At 38.9% G+C, this 19,501-nt stretch overlaps 2 protein-coding genes and 1 long non-coding RNA gene across 4 annotated transcripts in view; 1 reads left to right on the forward strand and 2 right to left on the reverse strand.

The window, feature by feature from the left end:
* LOC116924514 (SH3 and multiple ankyrin repeat domains protein 3) overlaps positions 1–7,345 on the reverse strand; it is a 30,355-nt gene extending 23,010 nt beyond the window's left edge. Inside the window, exon 1 of one of the 2 annotated variants that reach the window (XM_045175048.1) lies at positions 7,212–7,345. The gene's annotated coding sequence lies outside the window, so the exon portion shown is untranslated. Of the gene's footprint in view, positions 1–7,206 lie in introns of both variants that reach the window. The other variant, XM_045175047.1, reaches the window with a different exon arrangement.
* Positions 491–5,290, forward strand: LOC116924517. Its single transcript, XR_006648039.1, has 3 exons — positions 491–2,080; positions 3,764–3,896; positions 4,000–5,290. It is a non-coding gene; the product is annotated as an uncharacterized LOC116924517 (long non-coding RNA).
* Positions 7,346–16,597: 9,252 nt separating the features above from the next.
* Positions 16,598–19,386, reverse strand: LOC116924516 (transmembrane protein 184C). The gene is made up of 9 exons (XM_032931045.2): positions 19,035–19,386; positions 18,772–18,972; positions 18,669–18,705; positions 18,519–18,587; positions 18,323–18,459; positions 18,183–18,257; positions 17,907–18,113; positions 17,669–17,762; positions 16,598–17,581 (listed from the first exon to the last, which is right to left on the reverse strand). Exons 1-9 carry the CDS (start codon positions 19,121–19,123, stop codon positions 17,069–17,071), a joined length of 1,422 nt encoding a protein of 473 aa, XP_032786936.1. The 5' UTR covers positions 19,124–19,386; the 3' UTR covers positions 16,598–17,068.
* Between the last annotated feature and the right edge of the window lie 115 nt (positions 19,387–19,501).

Raw genomic sequence — 19,501 nt, forward strand, 5'->3', positions numbered from 1 at the left:
ATACCAACATTTTTTTTTTTTTTCTTTTGGAAGAGAAATGATAGATGTTTGGCGCCTTGGACGTCATTTAAAAGGCTTTTCTGGGAAATGCACAGGGGCGAAAAGAAAACAAAAAAATCGACGTTTTAACTATACAGGTCTTCTTCTTCGTGCGTGTGTAACGTGACAGTGGCAAGAGTAAAAGAAAAAATATGAGAAAAAGCAAAAGTTTTTTTTTTTACAAGCAAAAAAAAAAAAAGAAACGAGCTTTTGATCTATTAGTGCAAGAGATAAGCAGTTTATAGAGTACAATCTATGCGAGAGTCGGTCCGATGGAGTTTTACTATACGAAATGCAATGCAAATTTCCAGTTTTATTTTTTTATTTTTTGAATAATCGCTTTAATAAAATGGATCAAGTAGGAATAAGAAATATAAAAAGAACTGGATATAACGAGAAAAGAGAGAGAGAGAGAGCTTGTCCTCTACAAAAACAGACAGGTTGACGGCACTTGTTTTATCGGAATGTCGGCTACACCACTCTACGGACGCTGTTATCGATGTTTATTTTATTATTTTTTTTTAAATTCCGTTTTCTCTATTTTTACGAAAGAAAAATGTGCAATCGACTCGGCCAAAAGCCCATCTCCTCTTTTTGAAAACCGGTTGCGTGTGTTGTGTTACGTGTTTCAGCAGCGCAATGAAAGAAATGCACAACACGGTGATTTTCTTAAACCGGTTCGACTTGTTCGCAGAAAAAATGTCTACAACAAAAATGCTACACATTCTGGCGTTACAATTAATGTATGTGTATGCTGTGCAAAGCAAAGAATTATTGACGCAGTTCTCCTCCATGAAAAACCTGCTGTTTAACGACGAGGTCAATCGCCAGTCGTACGACAAGTGCAAACAAGTTTTTCTCCTTGCGCGCAAATCAAGTCGATTTCCAAATAGAAATCACGACGATCAATTGCTGAAAATCGATGGCAGAAAATTGAAAGGAAGAGCTCAAAAATTGTTGTACGCATGTGACACATTCACCTGTAAATTGCGGCAATCATTTTTCATCGAATTCGGGGCGTGATTGCCGAACAATGGCATCACCACCTCATGCGCCCGTCAATCAAACCACCAAAAGATTGAATTTACACAAAATTTCATCCCAAAAAACAAAGGTTGCGCCACTGATTGACGCAACCCTCGTGTCCCGCGCGATTTCTCTTTGACCGCCGACGTTCACCGTGTGAAAAACAAGGACGTGAACAAAAAAACCAGAAAACGGCAACGCGGGACGACCGCGGCATACGTAATTGCTTGTTGTAGATGTGCGTCCAATATGAAAAAGAGAGACGCTGTCCGATCACGCAACTCTTCATTTTAGTGGGTTCCGTGTAGCTAATAATAATCAACAACAACAACAACTTCCTCCTCCTTTTTTGTTAACTGACTATTCTCATCTTGCGAACTAAAAAAGAAAACAAAAACGACTAAACGTCTGTACGTTTACGTCTGTGCGGGATGTGAAAATAAACGCAACCTAAAGCTGCACCCATCTGCAGATGGGAAAACACGCTACGGCCATTTGCCCGGGTCACGCACCAAAACATTTTCAACAGTCCACGTACAAGCGTTTCTCGTTCATTTTTTTGTGCCCAGTTGATTCGAACTCCCGATGTCTGGTGAACTAACCCGACTACAGCACCAAAGTACTTGTCAACTACGTGACCCAATTTTGTAGTTTTTGTCCTAGAAAAAAAAAAAAAATATTTAAAAAGGGAAAAAAAAAAAAAAAAGAAAAACACTTTTGGAAATCATTTTGACTAATGATGCGATATTATTGTAGTGACGCAATTCATTCCTGTTCTTTCCCAATTTGTTATTCACGAAATTCCTGCTCGGGGGTCCTGAATAATCAGACCGGTGTTCTCGCCGGCTTCGTGATTTGGATGACAATCGTCACTCTATCTGGTAGCTAGTGGCGCTTTGTGCATCACGTGAAACGGGATTTGATTCAATGTGCTTTCGTCCTCCCACTTTTTGCGTTTTTTTTTTCCTTTTTTCTTTTTTCTACACCAACGTGTCCCCTAAGGCTAAAGAAGAAGGTAAGAAAAACAATTTTTTTCAACGGGTTTTCACGGCCGGGGCTTTAGGGGATGCTGGCCAATCGGCGGGGATAATCATAAAAGAGATGACCGAAGGCTAGTCTGACTCTCTCTCTCTCTCTCTAACGTTACTTTCATTATCTGTCCATCTTTTGATCTTTTTCGATTGCAGCCCTGAGGACTGAAAGCGAGAAAATCTTTTTCAACAATGAGGAGAACGGCAGACGTCACGTTAGCGGCTGCCGGTTATTGTTACATTCCACCCCTCTGAGAATTACACGGCGTAACAACAAAATGATTGGTTCATATATACAACTCTCCTTGTTTCGGTCGTTCAGTCGAAATTTATTTATTTATTTATTTTTGTTTTTTTGTAAAAAGAAAAAAGGGCAACTTAAAAAAAAGAAATCAAGTTTAAAATACGCTTGAGGGCAAACTGAGAGCATCAAGGGCAAAAAGTCGTCTTACGTTTAAAGATGATATCAGACCGTTACTTTCTCTTTTTCTTTTCTCGGAGAAAATTCATTTTTATCCCCCCCCACCCTTATTTTTTTATTTTTTAATTTTTTTACTATTATTATTATTGGTGTTGAAGTTTGCTTCCCCTGTTGTTAACTGATGCTTCCCTGATAGAGAATGACGGATCGGCCTGTGTAGATTTTTTTTTTCTTTCCATCCAACGAATCTCCCACGAGAAAGACGGAAAAAAAAAAAGAAAAGATCTCAACGATTTTTATGCTCTACAGAGCGCGGGTCACGAAACACATTGGCGGAAAAATGTGATGGAAGACGGGACAATGTTGTCCCGTCAGCCTGAAAACCTTTTTTTTTCCTCGTCAAAGCTTTTGGAAAGGGGGAAAAAAATGAAGCCATTCAGCAATTAACGTGGGAGAAGATGATGGATGAATAATCAATGAATCAATTTGCATCGATCGCCCTATGGCCAACGACCGCATCATTTCCGCGCGGCTACGCGGCCCGTTCGTTTGGATGAGGGTCTCTGGCAATTGGCCATTCTAAGCAGGAAAAAAAAAAAAGAAAAAAAGAAAAACAAAGTTATTTCCAATTTTATGATCATTTCTTTTGTGGCCATTGACGTAGGATGAAAATAATTTCCCGGTTCATTTCCCGCAGGGCGCCGAAACAGACACTGTAGGTTCCCGTTACGATTCAAATTTGCATTGCGAGGGGGATGTGTCTCTATACAAGTTGAAACTCCTCCTCTATATCGTCTTAGCAGCTAACGAATATTTTAAAAACAGCCGTCGTTACAGCCCAACCCCAGAAGCTGAAACCAGCAGATAGTTCAGCATTTAAAACCAAACAAACAAAAGATTTTGGAGGTGTGAAAGCTAATAGACACACGCGCTGAAGATGAATCAAAGAGACAGGTGCTTTACATGTACACAACTCAAACATTCTCTCTACAAGGTTACATCGCCCACACTCCAAATTCAATTGTTCCTTTTTTGTTGTTCTGTTAAGGGGGGGTTTAGAATACACAAACGAAAAGGGATGATGTCACCCAACCCGAATTTCGGCTTTTTGAATGAATAAAATAAGCTAGACTTTTACCCACGTCGTGTTTTTACGAGTCCTAACGGAGGATGAGACTGGGATATAAAACAGCAGAATGGTTTTCTTTAATTCAGGGCACTCACTTCCTTTTTTATTTTATTGTAGCATAGAAACAGCCGGTCACGAAAGACCCACCACGAATGATGAAAAGGTCATCAAACGAGAAACGACAGACATGACGCTAGTTCATCACATCCAACAAATGACTGACACAATAAGAAAAAACCTGCGACTTGAGGTTTGTTTTTTTCTTTTTCTTTTCTTTTAAGGATTGAGAACGGAAGGTGAAGATGAACTTTAGTGACTTGTTTTTTTTTCCCTTGATTTAATTTTCGTCCCAGTTGTTATGACCTCTCGTCTTTCGAAAAACAAACCAGAGCACGTCATCATTCATTCATCGCCATTTCTAATACCATTAAAAATTGTTCAAAAAAAAAAAAATCGATTGGAATAACAATCAAATGGAAAACCTTCAATACGAAAACGTTTCCGTCGTTGGCCAGCACGTATCCATGGGCCATACGGCGCATTTGACGTACACCATACGGCAACAACTTCCGTCATTATCCTTCTCTGTTGGACGTCTCTGTTCTCCACCCCACCGACACAAACTGTTGTTAACATTTGCACGGCTTCGTCGTCGTCTTCCTCATTGCCAGACTTGAACGACACACAATTCTTTTTAATAGTTTACCCACTCCATCAGCCCAATCTAAGGCTTCCCCCCCCCCACACTTTTTTCTTCTTCTACTATATTCGAATGTTATGGTCTTCGTTTTCTTTACTAGCCGCTTATTGAACGTAGTACGTCGGCTATAACCGATACATCAATGTCGAGCCTCTGGCCGAGCAATCAATCCACACATACGCACACTAAATAAAAAGAAATGTACGAAACACAATCAGCCTATCCACTATGGGGTAGAGTGAGAACAAGGATATTTGTTCATGATGCCTTTCTTGTTTTTTTGTTTTTTTTCGGTTGTGAGTTTCGGTAGAGAGTCTTGGTATCATGAACAAAAAACTTATGTATAGAATCAGTTGAGCTTGTTAAAAGATTCAATCACAAGGCGGATTGAAGCGGCACCTGAAGCCATTTTGGACTGACGCGAGGCAAGTAGCAGCCAATCTACTACACATCCAGCAGCTGTGTGTGTGTGTGTGTGTGTGTGTCTATTATTTTCTTGTGTGTGTAACAGAAAAGGAGTAGTTCTCAAGTAGCCCGAATCTCATGAATCGGAAATCAAACAACAAGGGCCAACTAATGAGTTGAATGGTATAATAATAACATGAGAAAAAAATAAATAAATAATCAAAAGCTATCAGATTTTTTGATTTTTTTTTTAGATAGGAAATGACGGGATCAATGACTTTTACGTGATTGGATTTTTTCCCCTTTTAACTTTCTTAACGAACACGAAAAAATAACAACTAAATATGAAGATTGAAAGCGGAATTTTTCTGCCCCCCCTCTCTATTCGTCAAGAGAAGAACTGGTCGAAACACACACACCTGGACAGTTTACCGTTTTGTTCAACTTATTTACACTTGACTACGTGATTAAAATATTAAAAACAAAAACAAAAACTGTTAAGATATCGCCGATAGGCAAAATAGTACGATAGATGTCGAATGCAAATATGAACGGTCTTTGAACCCCCCCCCCCCAAAAAAAGGAAACAATTTCACGCTACCCTCGACACCCTTTATCATCCCCCCTTTTTTACTCGTTTCGTTTCTTCTGAATAACATTCCGATGGTAAACGCGGACGGGTGGTCTGGTTTTCCCCCGTTCTCCGACTTTTTGAATATCAGAATATACAAAATGGACCATCGACTCGCATTACGGCAGGATAAAATTAACAAACGACCACCGAAAAAGAGACGACCAAACAATCACGAAATTTCGTTTTTAAAAGAATTAAAAAGATAAAAATGACAAAGAAGGAGCGCTGGCCTTTCCTTTTTTTTTTTTTTTCTTTTTAAAAAAAAGGAGAATTGCCTCATCAGATAAGACAAATAAAAAATGAAAATTCTAAAAATAAAAATGAAACAAAAAAAAAACAAAGAAAAGAGAAGCTTCTTGATGCGGCATTGTCGTCGTGCCGGTTCCCGCTGTGTCAGCCAGTTGAATCGAACCAGCAGATAACTGACGAAAAGGGGGGTAGGGGAAATTTCAGGAGTGGATGTTTCATAAAAATTAAGATTCGAAAAAAAAAAAAAGAAAAAAGAAGCTGACGATCGAATGATGCAGCAGCAGTTCCCGTACAATGGACTAACACAACAACGGGGCAAACAAAAAAAAAAGTGAACAGCAGCGCGAATCATCAAAAAAAAAAAAAAGCAAAAGAATTCCAGTCATGCAAAGCAGATGCTGGTGACCTCTCTGCCGTGTTTTTTGTTATTTTTCGACGGGTGTATACACGCAAAAGCACCTTCCACACGCGCGCACACACACACACAACAAGAAAGAATAAGAAAGAAAAGTCCCGTTAGCCCCGTGACTGGAAAAAATGTTCACGTCGATCGAGTTCAAAAAACCGACCGAACGCACTGCGTTTTGAAAAAGAAGCTCTTCCTTCTTTTTCTTTCTTTGAATTGTTTCCCTTTAAGCGCAGTTGCGCGAAATAATAAAAAAAACTAAGAAGTAAGAGGCAAAAGTCCTGTTCGTTTTTATTAAATCCTGTCCTCTAGCAGCATCGCTTCAATTGCCTTTTCTTTCTTTCTTTCTTTCTTGAACTTGCCCTTTTTTAAAATATTTTATTCGTTTATTTATTTATGACTGTGCCTCTCGGTTATTACGGCACAGTGTAGGAGGAAAAGTGAGGAGGTCATCACTCTCACAATTGTGTTTTGCGAAGAAAAATACTGGACAGTTTCACATTTTCCATCATTCAAATGTGCCCATCAATTTTCGAATTGATGGTTTCAAAAGAGGAAAAAAATTTGGTTGGAAATAATTAACGTGATTTCAGATAAAGAGCCAACCAGGAAACAAAAAAACAAAAACATCCCGACGTTATGCACAGAAAGAGAGAAAAAAAACGAAATTGAAGGTACTACTGTGTACATACGGCGTGACCGGTTACGTCCGGGTCTTGAAAAAAGAATTTGTTCCGCCCCTCTGTGTGTTCAGATTGCCGCCACAAGAGCCAAAGCGAAACAATTATAACAGACTCGCGATACTTGCTGTGATTTGACTGTCGGCGGTCGGCAAGAAGGTTCCCGATGAACCTGACAACCAGCGTTGTGTCTAACGCACGATACTGTAAAAATACACACACCGCACTGGCTCATCCATCTTGTTTTGTTTTTTTCAAAAATTAAAAAAAAAAAAAAATCTACTTTATCTTTTTTTCATATCATCAACCAATCGCAATCGTTTCTACTATCGGTTTGAAAAATTATGAATTGGTACGCGATATGCAAGCCTGACGTGCCATTATCTCGATAATTGCCACATTTTCTAGTATCGAAATGTCTTTGCGCAAAAAACGAGAAAATGAGTCACAGTAGTAAACAAGAATTATCTTCAAGTATTGGCCTACCTGGTGTGTGTGTGTGTGTGTGCGCGCACCTGGTCGAACGTCACAGAGTTGAATCGTAATCGATTCGCCGAATAATTATCCCGTTGCTGGCGCTCTTTTGTTGTTGTCGGCTGGAAAGAAGTTTTACACGTCGTCGCACAACAACAACAACAACAACACGACACTATTCAATTCACCGGCCACGAGTGTCGCACAAAATGGTCGCGTGTTCGTTGCGCACCACTTTCTCTCTTGTTTCGTTTGGACTTGTTTGCAAGGTAAACAACACTTTGACTATTCGTTTGGCCGCTTCAGCGCACTGCTAACAAGATAATTGTTCCCGTGTCCGCGCGCGCGTCCAATCCACGCACAAACACACACAAATTCTCAATCAAAATCCTTTGGTTTGACGCCACCTGTAAAACCAAAAATAAATCAATTCATTAAATTTAAAATAGAGGGGATTAATGAAATATCACCGGTGTTTTTCATACTTTAGTGACGGAGGTGATTTCTCGTGTTTTTGTTTTGTTTTTTGTTTTTTAAATCCAGAGAATTGATGGCAAAACTCAACAAGTCAAGAGGAACGCGAGAGGTGCACAACTTGGCCAGACGGCGGCGTCTGCTTTAATGGGAAACATTCCCAAATAGTTCCAAAGTCTCTTTGCCAGTCCCCTTTACGGACTTTGATGCGTCTACACGAGCAGCTCCAACACGTAAGAGATAGTCCAAGGAGGAGGAGCCTGAAAAATATTTAAAAAACCAAAAAAAAAAAAAGAAAAGAAAAGAAAATGAAGGAGAGGTTTGTGTGAGCCCATAGTATATAGCATACACGTCAGTATAATAATATAACGTAACACACCAGATAAGGCTATAGATGTATAATATTTTCAAAGAGAGAGAGAGAGAGAGAGTTGTATGGCTCCCCCTTCCGGGCACTTGAGAATAAAATTAAAAAAAAAAAAATGAAGAAAACAAAAGTCACCTTATTCTTCATTTCTGTCATAAGGAGAGAGAAAGAAAGATTCTTAAACCAATGCGCCTCGGGTTAAGACTATAAATAAATGCGTACCGAGCAAAAAATAAATACAAATAAAAGGCGCAAAAACATACATATCTATGCGGGGTTTCTAATTCGATTACGTGCGTACACACATTTCAACGTTGTTTTTTTTTTCTTTTTCTTTTTCCGAAAGATCGAGTTGTGCATATCTGGTGTGTCTTTTTCCTCTCTCTCTCTCTCTCTGACTGTGATGATGAATCGATTGTCGTTGCGTACAACGACGCTCGTTAAGTGTCTTTCGTAAGCAAAACGAAAGAAGGAAGAAAAAAAAAGCGGGCGAGTCTGTTGCGTCGATTGGTCCCGCAGCTTCGCCACCAAGAGAACTTTAAGGCTAACTCGTTCGGACTACGATGTTGTTGTTACACTCACTTGCATTATGTATGGAATGGGGAAAGGGAAAAAAAAAAAACGCGTTAACGAGCTGGTGGATGAAGAATGTTTTACTCGTTTTCTCGAGTCGATATTTTTTAACTGCTTTAACGTTAAAAAAAAAAGAGGGGGGGGATATAAAAAATATTTTTGGGTGGGGTTTAAAGGAGCGCATCGAATTTTTTTTTTTTTCTTCTTCAAAATTTAATGACGTGAAAAATAAAAATTGGGTGCGTTATATAATCGTGCGGAACTCGATTCAACCGGTCGGCAAAGCAAAAAAAAAAAATAATAATAATAATAATAAAATGAAACCTGATACGAATGTGAACAAAACCAATTGTCATCATCCAGGGGGATGTGGGGATGTGCACACACGGCTAAATATCAATTCGATATACATATCACGAAAAATCCTTGGTTAGTCCCATTGGATGCCGGGAACACGAACGGACCAAGGTCAAGAATGTTGCCACGGCTTATAAGGTTCGTGTTTGTTTAAAGCTATAAGCTGTAAATGGTTAAACAAAACAACAACCAAAAAAAAAAAAAGAAGCAGAGGAACTACTTTGCATTGGAAAAGAAGAAGATAGTGAGAATGAAAGAATGGAAAAAGAGGAGAGAGAAAGAGAGAGAGGAAATATTCTGATTATGTATGGCTGGCGCGTATAGAGGTCTCGGGTAAAGCTTTGAAGCTCTATACACACAGAATGATGCGGAGGAAAAAGAAAAAAAAAGAAGAAATAGTTTGGTCGTGACCCTGCACTGTTGTTGTTGTTGGATGTCGGCGGGCGGCAACGACGACATTCCCTTACACGCATTTGCCTAACGCTTTTTTTTGGGGGGGGGTCCGCAACCACCGCAATAACAACCGACAAAAGAACAACCAGATGATGGGAAGTGATATTATACAATGCAACATTTCTTCTTCTTTTTTTCCGTCCATCTTTGTTGTTTTTCTTTGAGTTTTATTGTTTCTTCTTTTGCGAGTACTTCTGGATTCGAGAAACAAAAAAAAACTGTACATTTTTTGTTTTCTCAGAGGAATTTAATCAAAAAAAAGATAATAATCAAGAACCCCTCGCTCAATTTAGCAGCCAAGTCCAAAAAAGGGTAGGGGGGTTATGATAAAAAAAAAAAAAAAAGAAAAGAAAGGGAAGCTTGTAATAACGGCCAGTCTCATGTGATATAAATCACGGGAGAAGAGGGCCAGGGTGGATAGCCATCTTGCATTATCATGACACAAGGATCTATAAGTAGTCGAAAGAAAAACGACTGCGAAGATCGTCGAAAAGAGAGAGTTTTTTTTCTTCTTTTAAAGAGGGGCGAATAGATGCAAATAGCTACGTACCTCTTTCTTTATAAATAATAATAATAATAATAATAACGTACTGAATGGATGAGAGAGAATATCTTTTTTCTAGAAAAAATGAAACGCCATTTTGTACGGGTTGGGGGGGTTCGTTTCGTCTCCTCCCTTTCACTTGGCAAGGGCGGCGAAACCCCCGATTACATGTATGTTATCGGTCAAATATTTCAACAACAAACAAACAACAAGTGGCTGATCGCTGTTGTAGCCTTAAAACGTGGCTCTGCACTTGTGCGTGCGTTTACGCCCTGACCGCAAAAAAAAAAATAAAAAATAAAAACATCGCCAAGTTTTTTTGTTTGACGTTGGCTGCGTGTGGGCTCACCGAATTTTTGTCTTGTTTTTTCTTTTAGTTAAAAAAAAAGGGGATTTTCTAACATACATTTATCGAACTTTCTCGTTTTTTTTTTGTGCACTGGTAAATTTCAATGTTTTCCATGTTAGCCATTTAAGGATGAATGGCGGCGTAACGACTAAAATCAATAATTGAAAATGTATCCATCAAAAAAAGAAGTTGATTGACGGTGCCCTCCCAAAAAACGCCATAAAAAGAAAGACCCTTTTTTTTTTTGAAAACTAAAAGACATTCTCAAAAGCTACGAGAATGGCTCAACAACAAAAAAAGAAACAAAAAAAATTTAATGGACAGGTAGGAAAGGATGGTCCCCTAGTTCTTCCCGATAAAAGAAACACTTGCATTTTCGATCGAATGGCCCAGTCACGTTGTGACCTCGTCATTGATCGATCGATAGGGGAACCGCCCGTTTCGACTATGCCTGGCGTGTCGTCTTTCTAATTTCTTTCTTCCAGAGTCGACAATCCCGCGTCTGGAATGAAAACCTCTCGATTTGTGTCGCCCATTTGTCGTGACGATTTTTCTTCTTTCTTTTGTGCTCTCCACTTTGATGTAAGAGGTTTCAGCGGGATTTGCGTGTGTCATCCGCACGACCGTCTAATTAGAATGTTCGGCATCTCTTAATGCATTGATAACAGCCCATTTTTTTTTTTTCGTGAAAAAAAAAAGTGGGGGGAGGCAAAATTGTTCACACTTTTTCTTTTCATTCCCATTTTGTCGAGTTGGAGATTTCTTCAAAGTCACGAAATCTGACGGATTGACTTGGGACATTTTCAGATCAAACCTCTCGCGTCCTTTTGACTTACAATTGAATCGATTGAAAAAGGTTGGCAAAATAAACGCCGCTATAATTAAAAAAAAAATGAAATGAAATAAAATAAAAATTTTTTTCGGGAGAGAAAGAGAAACGCTTCAAGCGATTTGATCACCGTAATAGTCACATCCCGCCTACTGATGTTTTACCTCCACCTTTTTTTCGTGCATCGTTTAAAAGTGAAGAGGAAACAGCCGAGAGAAAAGTGTTTTAGATAGGAAAGGGGCGCGGTATTCAAATCGAGCCGTTCGTTTTCGCAAAGAATTCGCAAAGCAATAATAATAATCCCCTTTTATCTTGTTGTTTAGCTATAAAGACACAATGACACAAATATGGCTATTACACACATTCGAAATGGGAACAGAGAAGGGGAGCTTATCAAGTACTGTTCGACCCGCCCCAAATCTGCTGTTTTAAAAAACAAAACGGACAGCCGGATCGAATTTTTTTCTTTATTGAAAAACAAATAGAAAGTGAAAGGAAACTGATTTTTGTTTTAATCATTCGAAAAATGCGAGCATGAAAAAGCCGAAACGTATCTGAGCGTTATGCGTGAGCAAAAGGGACGCCGTGATTGAAAATTCAAGCGCGAGATTGGGTCAGGTAATAAAACGACGCACATGACCGCCGATGTAAAAGAAATGCGCATTACGCCGATACCCGTACGAAAAAGGCACGCGATTGGGATAATAATATGCACAAGATTCGTATTTTTATAAATAGAACAACGGTTTCGTTTCAGCCACATTAGCGAGACTAAATAAAAACCCCAAATTCTTTCTTTGACTTCACGCTCTCTCAGATTTCGTTCAAACCTTAAAAAATGACGAGAATAATAAGAATAATAATATATTTTTAAAAAGTCGCGATCGAAAAAAGAAATCAGAGCGGAGCGACCGACATTTATGGATATTCAAAATAATTCGTTTTTTTTTTTTTCTTTCAAATTCGTGAAATTGAGAACCAAACGATACAATGTCCCAAATTTCTTTAGCAAACCACTTGCTTATATTTGGTGCGTGTTGTTCCTGATCCATTATTACGTTGCTTTCATCGTTGAAAAAGGAAAATGTAATAGTGATAGTAAAAGCAAAGGCGGATGTGGCGAGCGGTCAATTCCTCGAATAACGAAAATCTAGAGGAACAAATTCGGCGTAAAAAAGCCGTACCATCAAAGATGGAATTTCAATGTTGCGTGAAAAAAAAAAAAAAACTGTGATTATATGACCATCAAGAAGGAGGATGAAGAAGAATAGGCGTTTAAAGCCATCGACCTTTCCCCCCCCTTTTTTTACGATGACGATGGAAACAAAAAGAGTTTGATAAGACGGGCCGAATCACCACCACGCCCGGTTTGTAGAAGAAGGTTCTACTTGAACAGTGTCGGTTTCACCGAACCGACAACAGAAAACGCAGCACACCCCGCAGAGCGGCCAAGTGAACGCGTGCGCACACACGCCAGAAAAAAAAAAAAAGGGCCATCGGAAATGTCCAAGTGAACGAAAGGAAATAGGCGGGATAGAGGAGGTGAAGGTGAATATATTGGCATCACCTTATGTTATGAGTCATGATCAGCCTGGAACGAATTCTTTTGACTGCTGTTGTCGCCGTTTTCTTTCGATTCATTCTTTAGACAACAAAATTCTCAATGGCGGGAAGAGGAGAGTTTCGGTCGGGAGTGATGGATAATGCGCGCAGGTTGCGATTATAGTGGCGGACACGGCGACACGGACGCAACAAAAGAAGACACGAATGCAATTCTTGGAAGTGGTCCCTTTTCAAAGGAAATTCTCGACTTGGAAGAGTTCACGCGTCCAAACAGTCAAACGTGTTTTCAGAATGACAACAAACAAAAACAAATAAGGAAGAACAGGAAGAAAAAAAAATCAAAACCAAAATCAGAATAAAAACATATTGAAATGTTTTATGAATTTTTTTTTTTGTGCTGGGTGGATTTCTGTCTTCTCATTTTTCGCGTGCTGCCGAACTCCCGCCAGGTAACAGAATCCTCTAAATCTACCCCCGCCACACAAAACAAAATGCAAACAAAAGATCCGATTGTGAAATGAAAATAAACTCTGACGGATGTCTGACGAGGGGGCGGATTAGATTGGACAGATGCTGAATCATACGCATGATTCGGTTTCGTGTTTCCAAATATAATCCCGCTGTTCAATTTGGCCAAACAAAAATATGGCCAACGCTTTGTGATTCTAATTGATACGGTGGGTCTTAATATCCAATTCTTCGTCGGCGTTTTGTTTGAAAATTTCAAGAAAAAAAAGAACGAAACTTCACTTAAACAGGCAAATGGACCGTCTGGTTTTCCCGGTCACAAGGCCGAACGACAATCGACTTTTCGCTCGTTTAACACAATACTTTTAAACACTTCTCTTTTCGAGAGAAATATACGGAAAAAAGATGATGATACGATGGGATGGCATTCTTCCCACCCTTCGTTCTTTCACACACACACACACACACACACACACATACAAAACAGCTGAATGATTTCTTCAAGATTTTCGATATTAACAGCGGCAAGTCTTCCCCCTCGGTCCGTACGTAAATGAGAAAAGACCATATTAGGGATCCTACTAGACGCTCTCTCTTGACACAGTATGTGTACACACAAACATATATTCAAAAGTCTTTTGAAATCGGGAGGAGTACCTTCCTGCTAGGGTTGGCTGTATCAAAACGAGCTGACTGAAAAGCCGTTCTAGAAAAGAAGAGGCTCCATCGCTATGGTGTGCGCTTTACGGTGAGAGAGTCTAGGCTGAATTATGTACAAGTTAAAAGAGAGGTCAGCCTGTTATGGACATGTACGTATGGACATTTCTTTAAGAACCTTGGGACATATCTGTCTCGATCTTTCTCGTGCCGTTGTATGTTGAAATTTATTCTTCTCTCATGAATAATTGAGGGAGATTTTAAAGGGCTTTTTTGGTTTTTTTTAAGAAAAAATAAAATCCTCTCCCACCACGCCACATAGAAAGACAATTTTGATAGTTTTCTTATCAATAGCCCAAATTCTATGTGTGTTTATTTTATTATTTGGTCAGCGTTGACGCAACCGCGTTAGAGAAGAAGAAAAAAAAAACGAGAAACCGCGCTGACCAAATAACAAGCCACTGGCCTTGTGCAATGTGCATGCGCGCAACGTCCCACAAAAAATGTCGCCCTGTCCTTTTCTTTCTATGAAATCTCCGGCCACTATGGCGGCGTCGCATTAGTTATCCTGGTTAAATAGATAGTGGCCTTATGGATAGAAAAAAATAAATACGGCGATGAAAGTGAAAGCGAATCAATGCACTATACCAGTGAAAAGGGAGGAGACAATAACAGCCAAAAGAAAAAAAAGGGAGAAGAATGTTCATTGTTAAATATACTAAGAGAAAAAAATATATAAATAAAAAGGGGGTTGAGACAGGGGAGACACAATTTCTTCTGAGTCGTGTTATTCCCGCCCGCAGATGGATATACGGCTTGCGCACACGCACACACACACACACACACAAAAACGCATATCGCTTTCACTCCCAAGTCTCGCGTTTCAAAAACAAAACCAAAAATCGAAAAGGACAAAAAAAAAAAAAAAATAGGAAGGAAACATTTTAAAACAAAGCGAAACTTCTACTACTGCCAAAATGATGAAGAAAAACTGGGATAACCAAAAAAAAAAAAAAAAAAAGAAAGAAAAAAACAAACAAGCGGATGACTCACCTGTTGGTATCCGAAGCTGAATATGTATAGTCCTAGTTTTTCGGCATTTTCGTTAAAAATGACTTTTAATTCCTCCAGGTGGGTTCCAATAAATAATGCACATCTCTCGTGCGAAGTCACGCTCCCGCGACCTGCCAGCAAAATAAATAAATAAATAAATAAAATAGAATAAAATGAAAATGGCGTTTAAGGGAATGGAAAAAAGAAAAATACTAAATAGAAAAACAACACTGGATTTTTGACGATTGGTGGGACGGATGGAAGAAACAGGAAAGCAAAAACAAGGTAGCTCCGAGGCAGAAAATATTATTAAAGGCCCCGCCAATCCGATTGTTATTAACATGGCAAAAACGGATAATGATAACCCGTGGCATAGTTCGGTCGTATAAGGTTTGCTGTGTGTCTCTCTCTATCCAATTTTAATTGGATCGCTCTGCAAATGGAATTTGTAACAGAAATAGAAAAAAAAAACGAAAAAAACAACAACAAAAAACGCGCCCGGCCATAATGAATAAAATTAACGAGGGTTTATATAGCGGTCCTTTTTTCCTTATTGCAAAGGTTGATAATAAATACAAAACCATATTTGTTTCTTTTTCGCCGTTTCTAATGTCGCATTGTCTTGTCTTTCCCACATCTTGCAAGATTCTAAACCTATAAAAAACATGAAAACTTTCGCCGCATTTGTCCAAAAAGAATATTCTAGCACATCCTCGATGGTAGCGGATAGATCTTTTACCCTTTTCTAATCGATTGAAGAAAGATCGATTTACATGGCCACAATCAGTTCTCTCACGCTCGATGCTCTACTAAACTTAAAAAAAGAAAAGAAAAAAAAACTGCGATATGCAAATTTTTGCCCTTTCTTCATTTTAGCATAAGCCTTGTGCGGATTGTAGCAACGAGAAGTAATGGTTCCTTATAAATAAACAGTCTGACAGTTGTCTTCGACGTGCTTTGGTAGAAATAAAAAAGAAATCCCTTTTCGGTGGTTCCACAAAGTGCATACTTTGTAAATCCAATGAAAATTGACGGAGTAAGACGAACGCGAGACTTTGCAGAAAAGATTTTTTTTTTTAAATACGTAATAATAATTTTTAGTTTTAAAAAAGAAAATGAAAAGGAAGATGCAAAATGTATCAAGAATCGGTCGTGCAGAACCATCTGGTGGAGAACAAAAACACGAAATTGTATCCAGAAAAAAAGAAAGAAAGAAAAAGAATGCATTGAAAAAAAAAAAAAAAAAAACTATAGATAAAAAAACATATATTTTTTTTCTCTCTTTTAGAACGAAACATATGGCTAGCAAGGAAAGCCAATCGCGATGGTATTCAAGAAAAAGGGGAAACAATGCGTCTGGATCAAGCCAAGTCCATTACCTATCCCTTTTAAGGTAAAAAAAAAAAAGGAAAAAGGGCTGCAACGTCGCCACAAGCCTAACTAAGGACTGACATCGCATGTCGTGTTGATTGCGGAATACAAGGCTTATTGTGGTGCGTATCGTGACTCGGGATTCACGAAAAAAAAACAAAATGATAATGGCGAGAGAAGAGGAAACAAAAGCAAAGAAAAAGAAAACAAGGATAGAAATAGGGATAACGAAAAACTTCCATTTTCTATGAGATATCCAGTCGACCTACCCACTTGCAATCGTACGACACGTCGTGATTTCCATCACCCAACATTTCCGACAAAAGACGAAATTTCAAGGGAAAGTATAATATATGTAAATGTAATAAGTAATCGTTTCAGAAAATGTACGAAGTGCACGCGAATCCTTGAAGGCAGTTTAACGTAATTTTACAGTAGTGCATTGGCTTTCTGGCTCTTTCTCTTTTCATTATCTCCTTGAAACAATGCGCAATCAAAGTCAAAGGAACAGTAGGAAGGAATTATCGTACATGACATTGATTCAATCGTGGCATTGTTACATATCCATCGTGTTCTGAATCGTATACGTCGTATAGCGAACTTGACTAGATAAAAAAACAACCTCGACATAGTACGGCAGCAAACGACCGTCATGGCTGACGTGTGTCACACACGATGAAGGCACAGCGTTTGTTTTTTTCCCGAAAGAAAATTAAATGCATACAGCGATAAATGACAAGTTTCGAAATGCTTCATCAAAATGTACATGCAAGCTGGGCCATTTGTTTAACGGGAGAAAAAAAAAAATGCATTTCATTAGGCCAACGATTGGCCATCTCCAGGATGGTCATTATCGAGGTGGACGAAATCTGCGACGATATCAACCGAGCGCTCCACATCCACTTGGACTGTGATTCGTTCGGTGCTGGTCGGTACTGTAGAGCGTTTGAGGGCTCTTATTCCAGCATTGATACCTTCGTGCTCGCTGTCGCTGTACATGCTGTCCGACATGGTCCGGTAGCCGCCGTTGGGAGCTACAGGGGAATGCATTAAGTTGTTCTGCGAAGCGGCGGGGACTAGCAGGGCTCTCTTCTCTTCATCCTTGGCAGCATGTCGGTGTGGCCTACCGGCAACACGCCGCCGGACAGTCGCGCGAATAACATGAATGTGTTCCGCAACGTCACGGCGTACGTCCGAAACGTCCCACATGTGAAGGAAGGCAAAACAACAGCCATGTTGATCCTGGGCTAGATCAACATAGGGTTTGTATGAAAAGGAAAAATGGTGTGCCACAGCAGCCAGAAACATCTCAATACATATGAGAAAGTTCTAATGATAAAAAATAAAAATAATAATAATAATATAAAAAATTATTAAACGATTAGCAATCCGTACAGTTTCACGGATCTACCTTACCTGGATTCCTTGAGGAGCATGTTCAACGTCGTTGGTTGAAAACCAGGATGTAATGACTCCAGTAAAAACTAGAACTGCGATTATGACCCCCTGACTTCATTGTAAAAAAAAAAAAAAAAATTGAAAATGGAAATGGAGCAAAAATATTATTGGATTGTTTAAGGCCTTATAAGTGATGCAGGGTTTAAAAGTTCCATTCAATGGAACTGGTTTCAACTGTACTGACAAGCTTACTTACAAGAACGAGAAGAAAACGACAGCTTTGATGCATAAGAACTTTCCGATAGGATTCATCGGCTGTAAGCCTTCTCGATGGGCCCGGTAAAAGAGAACTAGGTGGTACATAGCGATAAATTGGGAAAGGTTGTTGATCGCTATCATGTAAGGATAAGCCAAATTGGCGTGAAATTTGCCCTCGCCGTAAACGCCTATAATTTCGCATATCCTGTTGGAGATGAATAAACACAGAGCTTTATGTTCATTCAAATTCATAAGATAAATAAATTATACTTACACAGAAATCAATGCAGAGCAAGGACGAACAATAGTATACTGAAGAATTCCATGTTTACATCTGTGAATCAACTCGCTACAAGATATCCACTTCTTTTTAATACACCCTCTGTCTTGAGTCAAACTTAGTTGTTATTTTACCTTCCAATAGGCCATGGTTTCAGACAACACAAAGGAAAGATGTGATGAATGTGTGTCTTGGTGTCTCGCAATTCAGCTTCTTCATGTACCTCTTGTTTAAGGTATGTCAGAAGAAACATCATGAAATTGTAAATCACCTAACAAAAAAAGTTTTGTCAGATGGTTTTCATACTGAAAGAACTTCAAGGATACCCACATAAGCTTCATAACATTCTCTGCATGTGTCCAAATAAATGGCATAGGCAGGAAATGACAATCCAACCCACTGCAAAACAAGTTTGGATAGCAGCATACAAAAAACATTAAGTACTTCTGACAATGGAAACAATGAAAATGATCTACTTACAGCATTTAAAGCATAAATAGGCACCATCCATAAAATCCTAAAGTAAATGGTAAATGAGTATTTTACAAAAAAAACTTGGAAAGACTTCACAGCACAGGATTACCTTATGATGTACTTTTGCATATGTGGCTTGTTATAGTGAACCAAATGCTGTGTTATATCCCATAAGCTGATAGGAACTGCCAATAAAGTAAATAGCCCCCCAATAAGCCATACTTCAAACCTGATGCTGTACTCATTGCTCTTCCATAATGTTAGTATGAGAAGAGGAAGGAAAATAACAATGATGATGAAGTACAAACACCTGTGTAAGAAAACATTCATTCAAAATTTCACTTAGGCTTGATAAAATAAATTAAGCGTTACATAACAACTGGTCGAATCCAAAGCCGCCATCGGGAGCAACATTTACCAATAACACCACATGAAGGGGAATTTAATTCGTCATCCGTCATTCTTGTTTTGTAACTTAAACTTTGGTAAAATGTATCCTGGACTACTGTACTATTGACGGTTTATCTAGTTACTTTCTTGACTGCTGAGTTGTTCAATTTATCATTGCAGTGTCTCAATTACGCAGCCTATTATAAAGTTACACCACAATTTCACACGTCAATGAGTATACATTTCGTATCGTCACGAGCCAAGATTAAACAACGAAGGAATTGGGGAAAGACAAAGATCGACTTGCCAGTATCAGCAGATAGCAGCACCTGCCACAAAATTACTCAGAATAATAATTCAGAAATTGATTTACTTGTGGTAGCATGGCTCTAGTTTCAAACATTTCCCCGTTACTACGGTTTTAATATAATTAAAAGAGGAAAAATCTC

The sequence above is a fragment of the Daphnia magna genome, linkage group LG6, assembly GCF_020631705.1.
Source record: "Daphnia magna isolate NIES linkage group LG6, ASM2063170v1.1, whole genome shotgun sequence".
Classification (NCBI taxonomy): domain Eukaryota; kingdom Metazoa; phylum Arthropoda; class Branchiopoda; order Diplostraca; family Daphniidae; genus Daphnia; species Daphnia magna.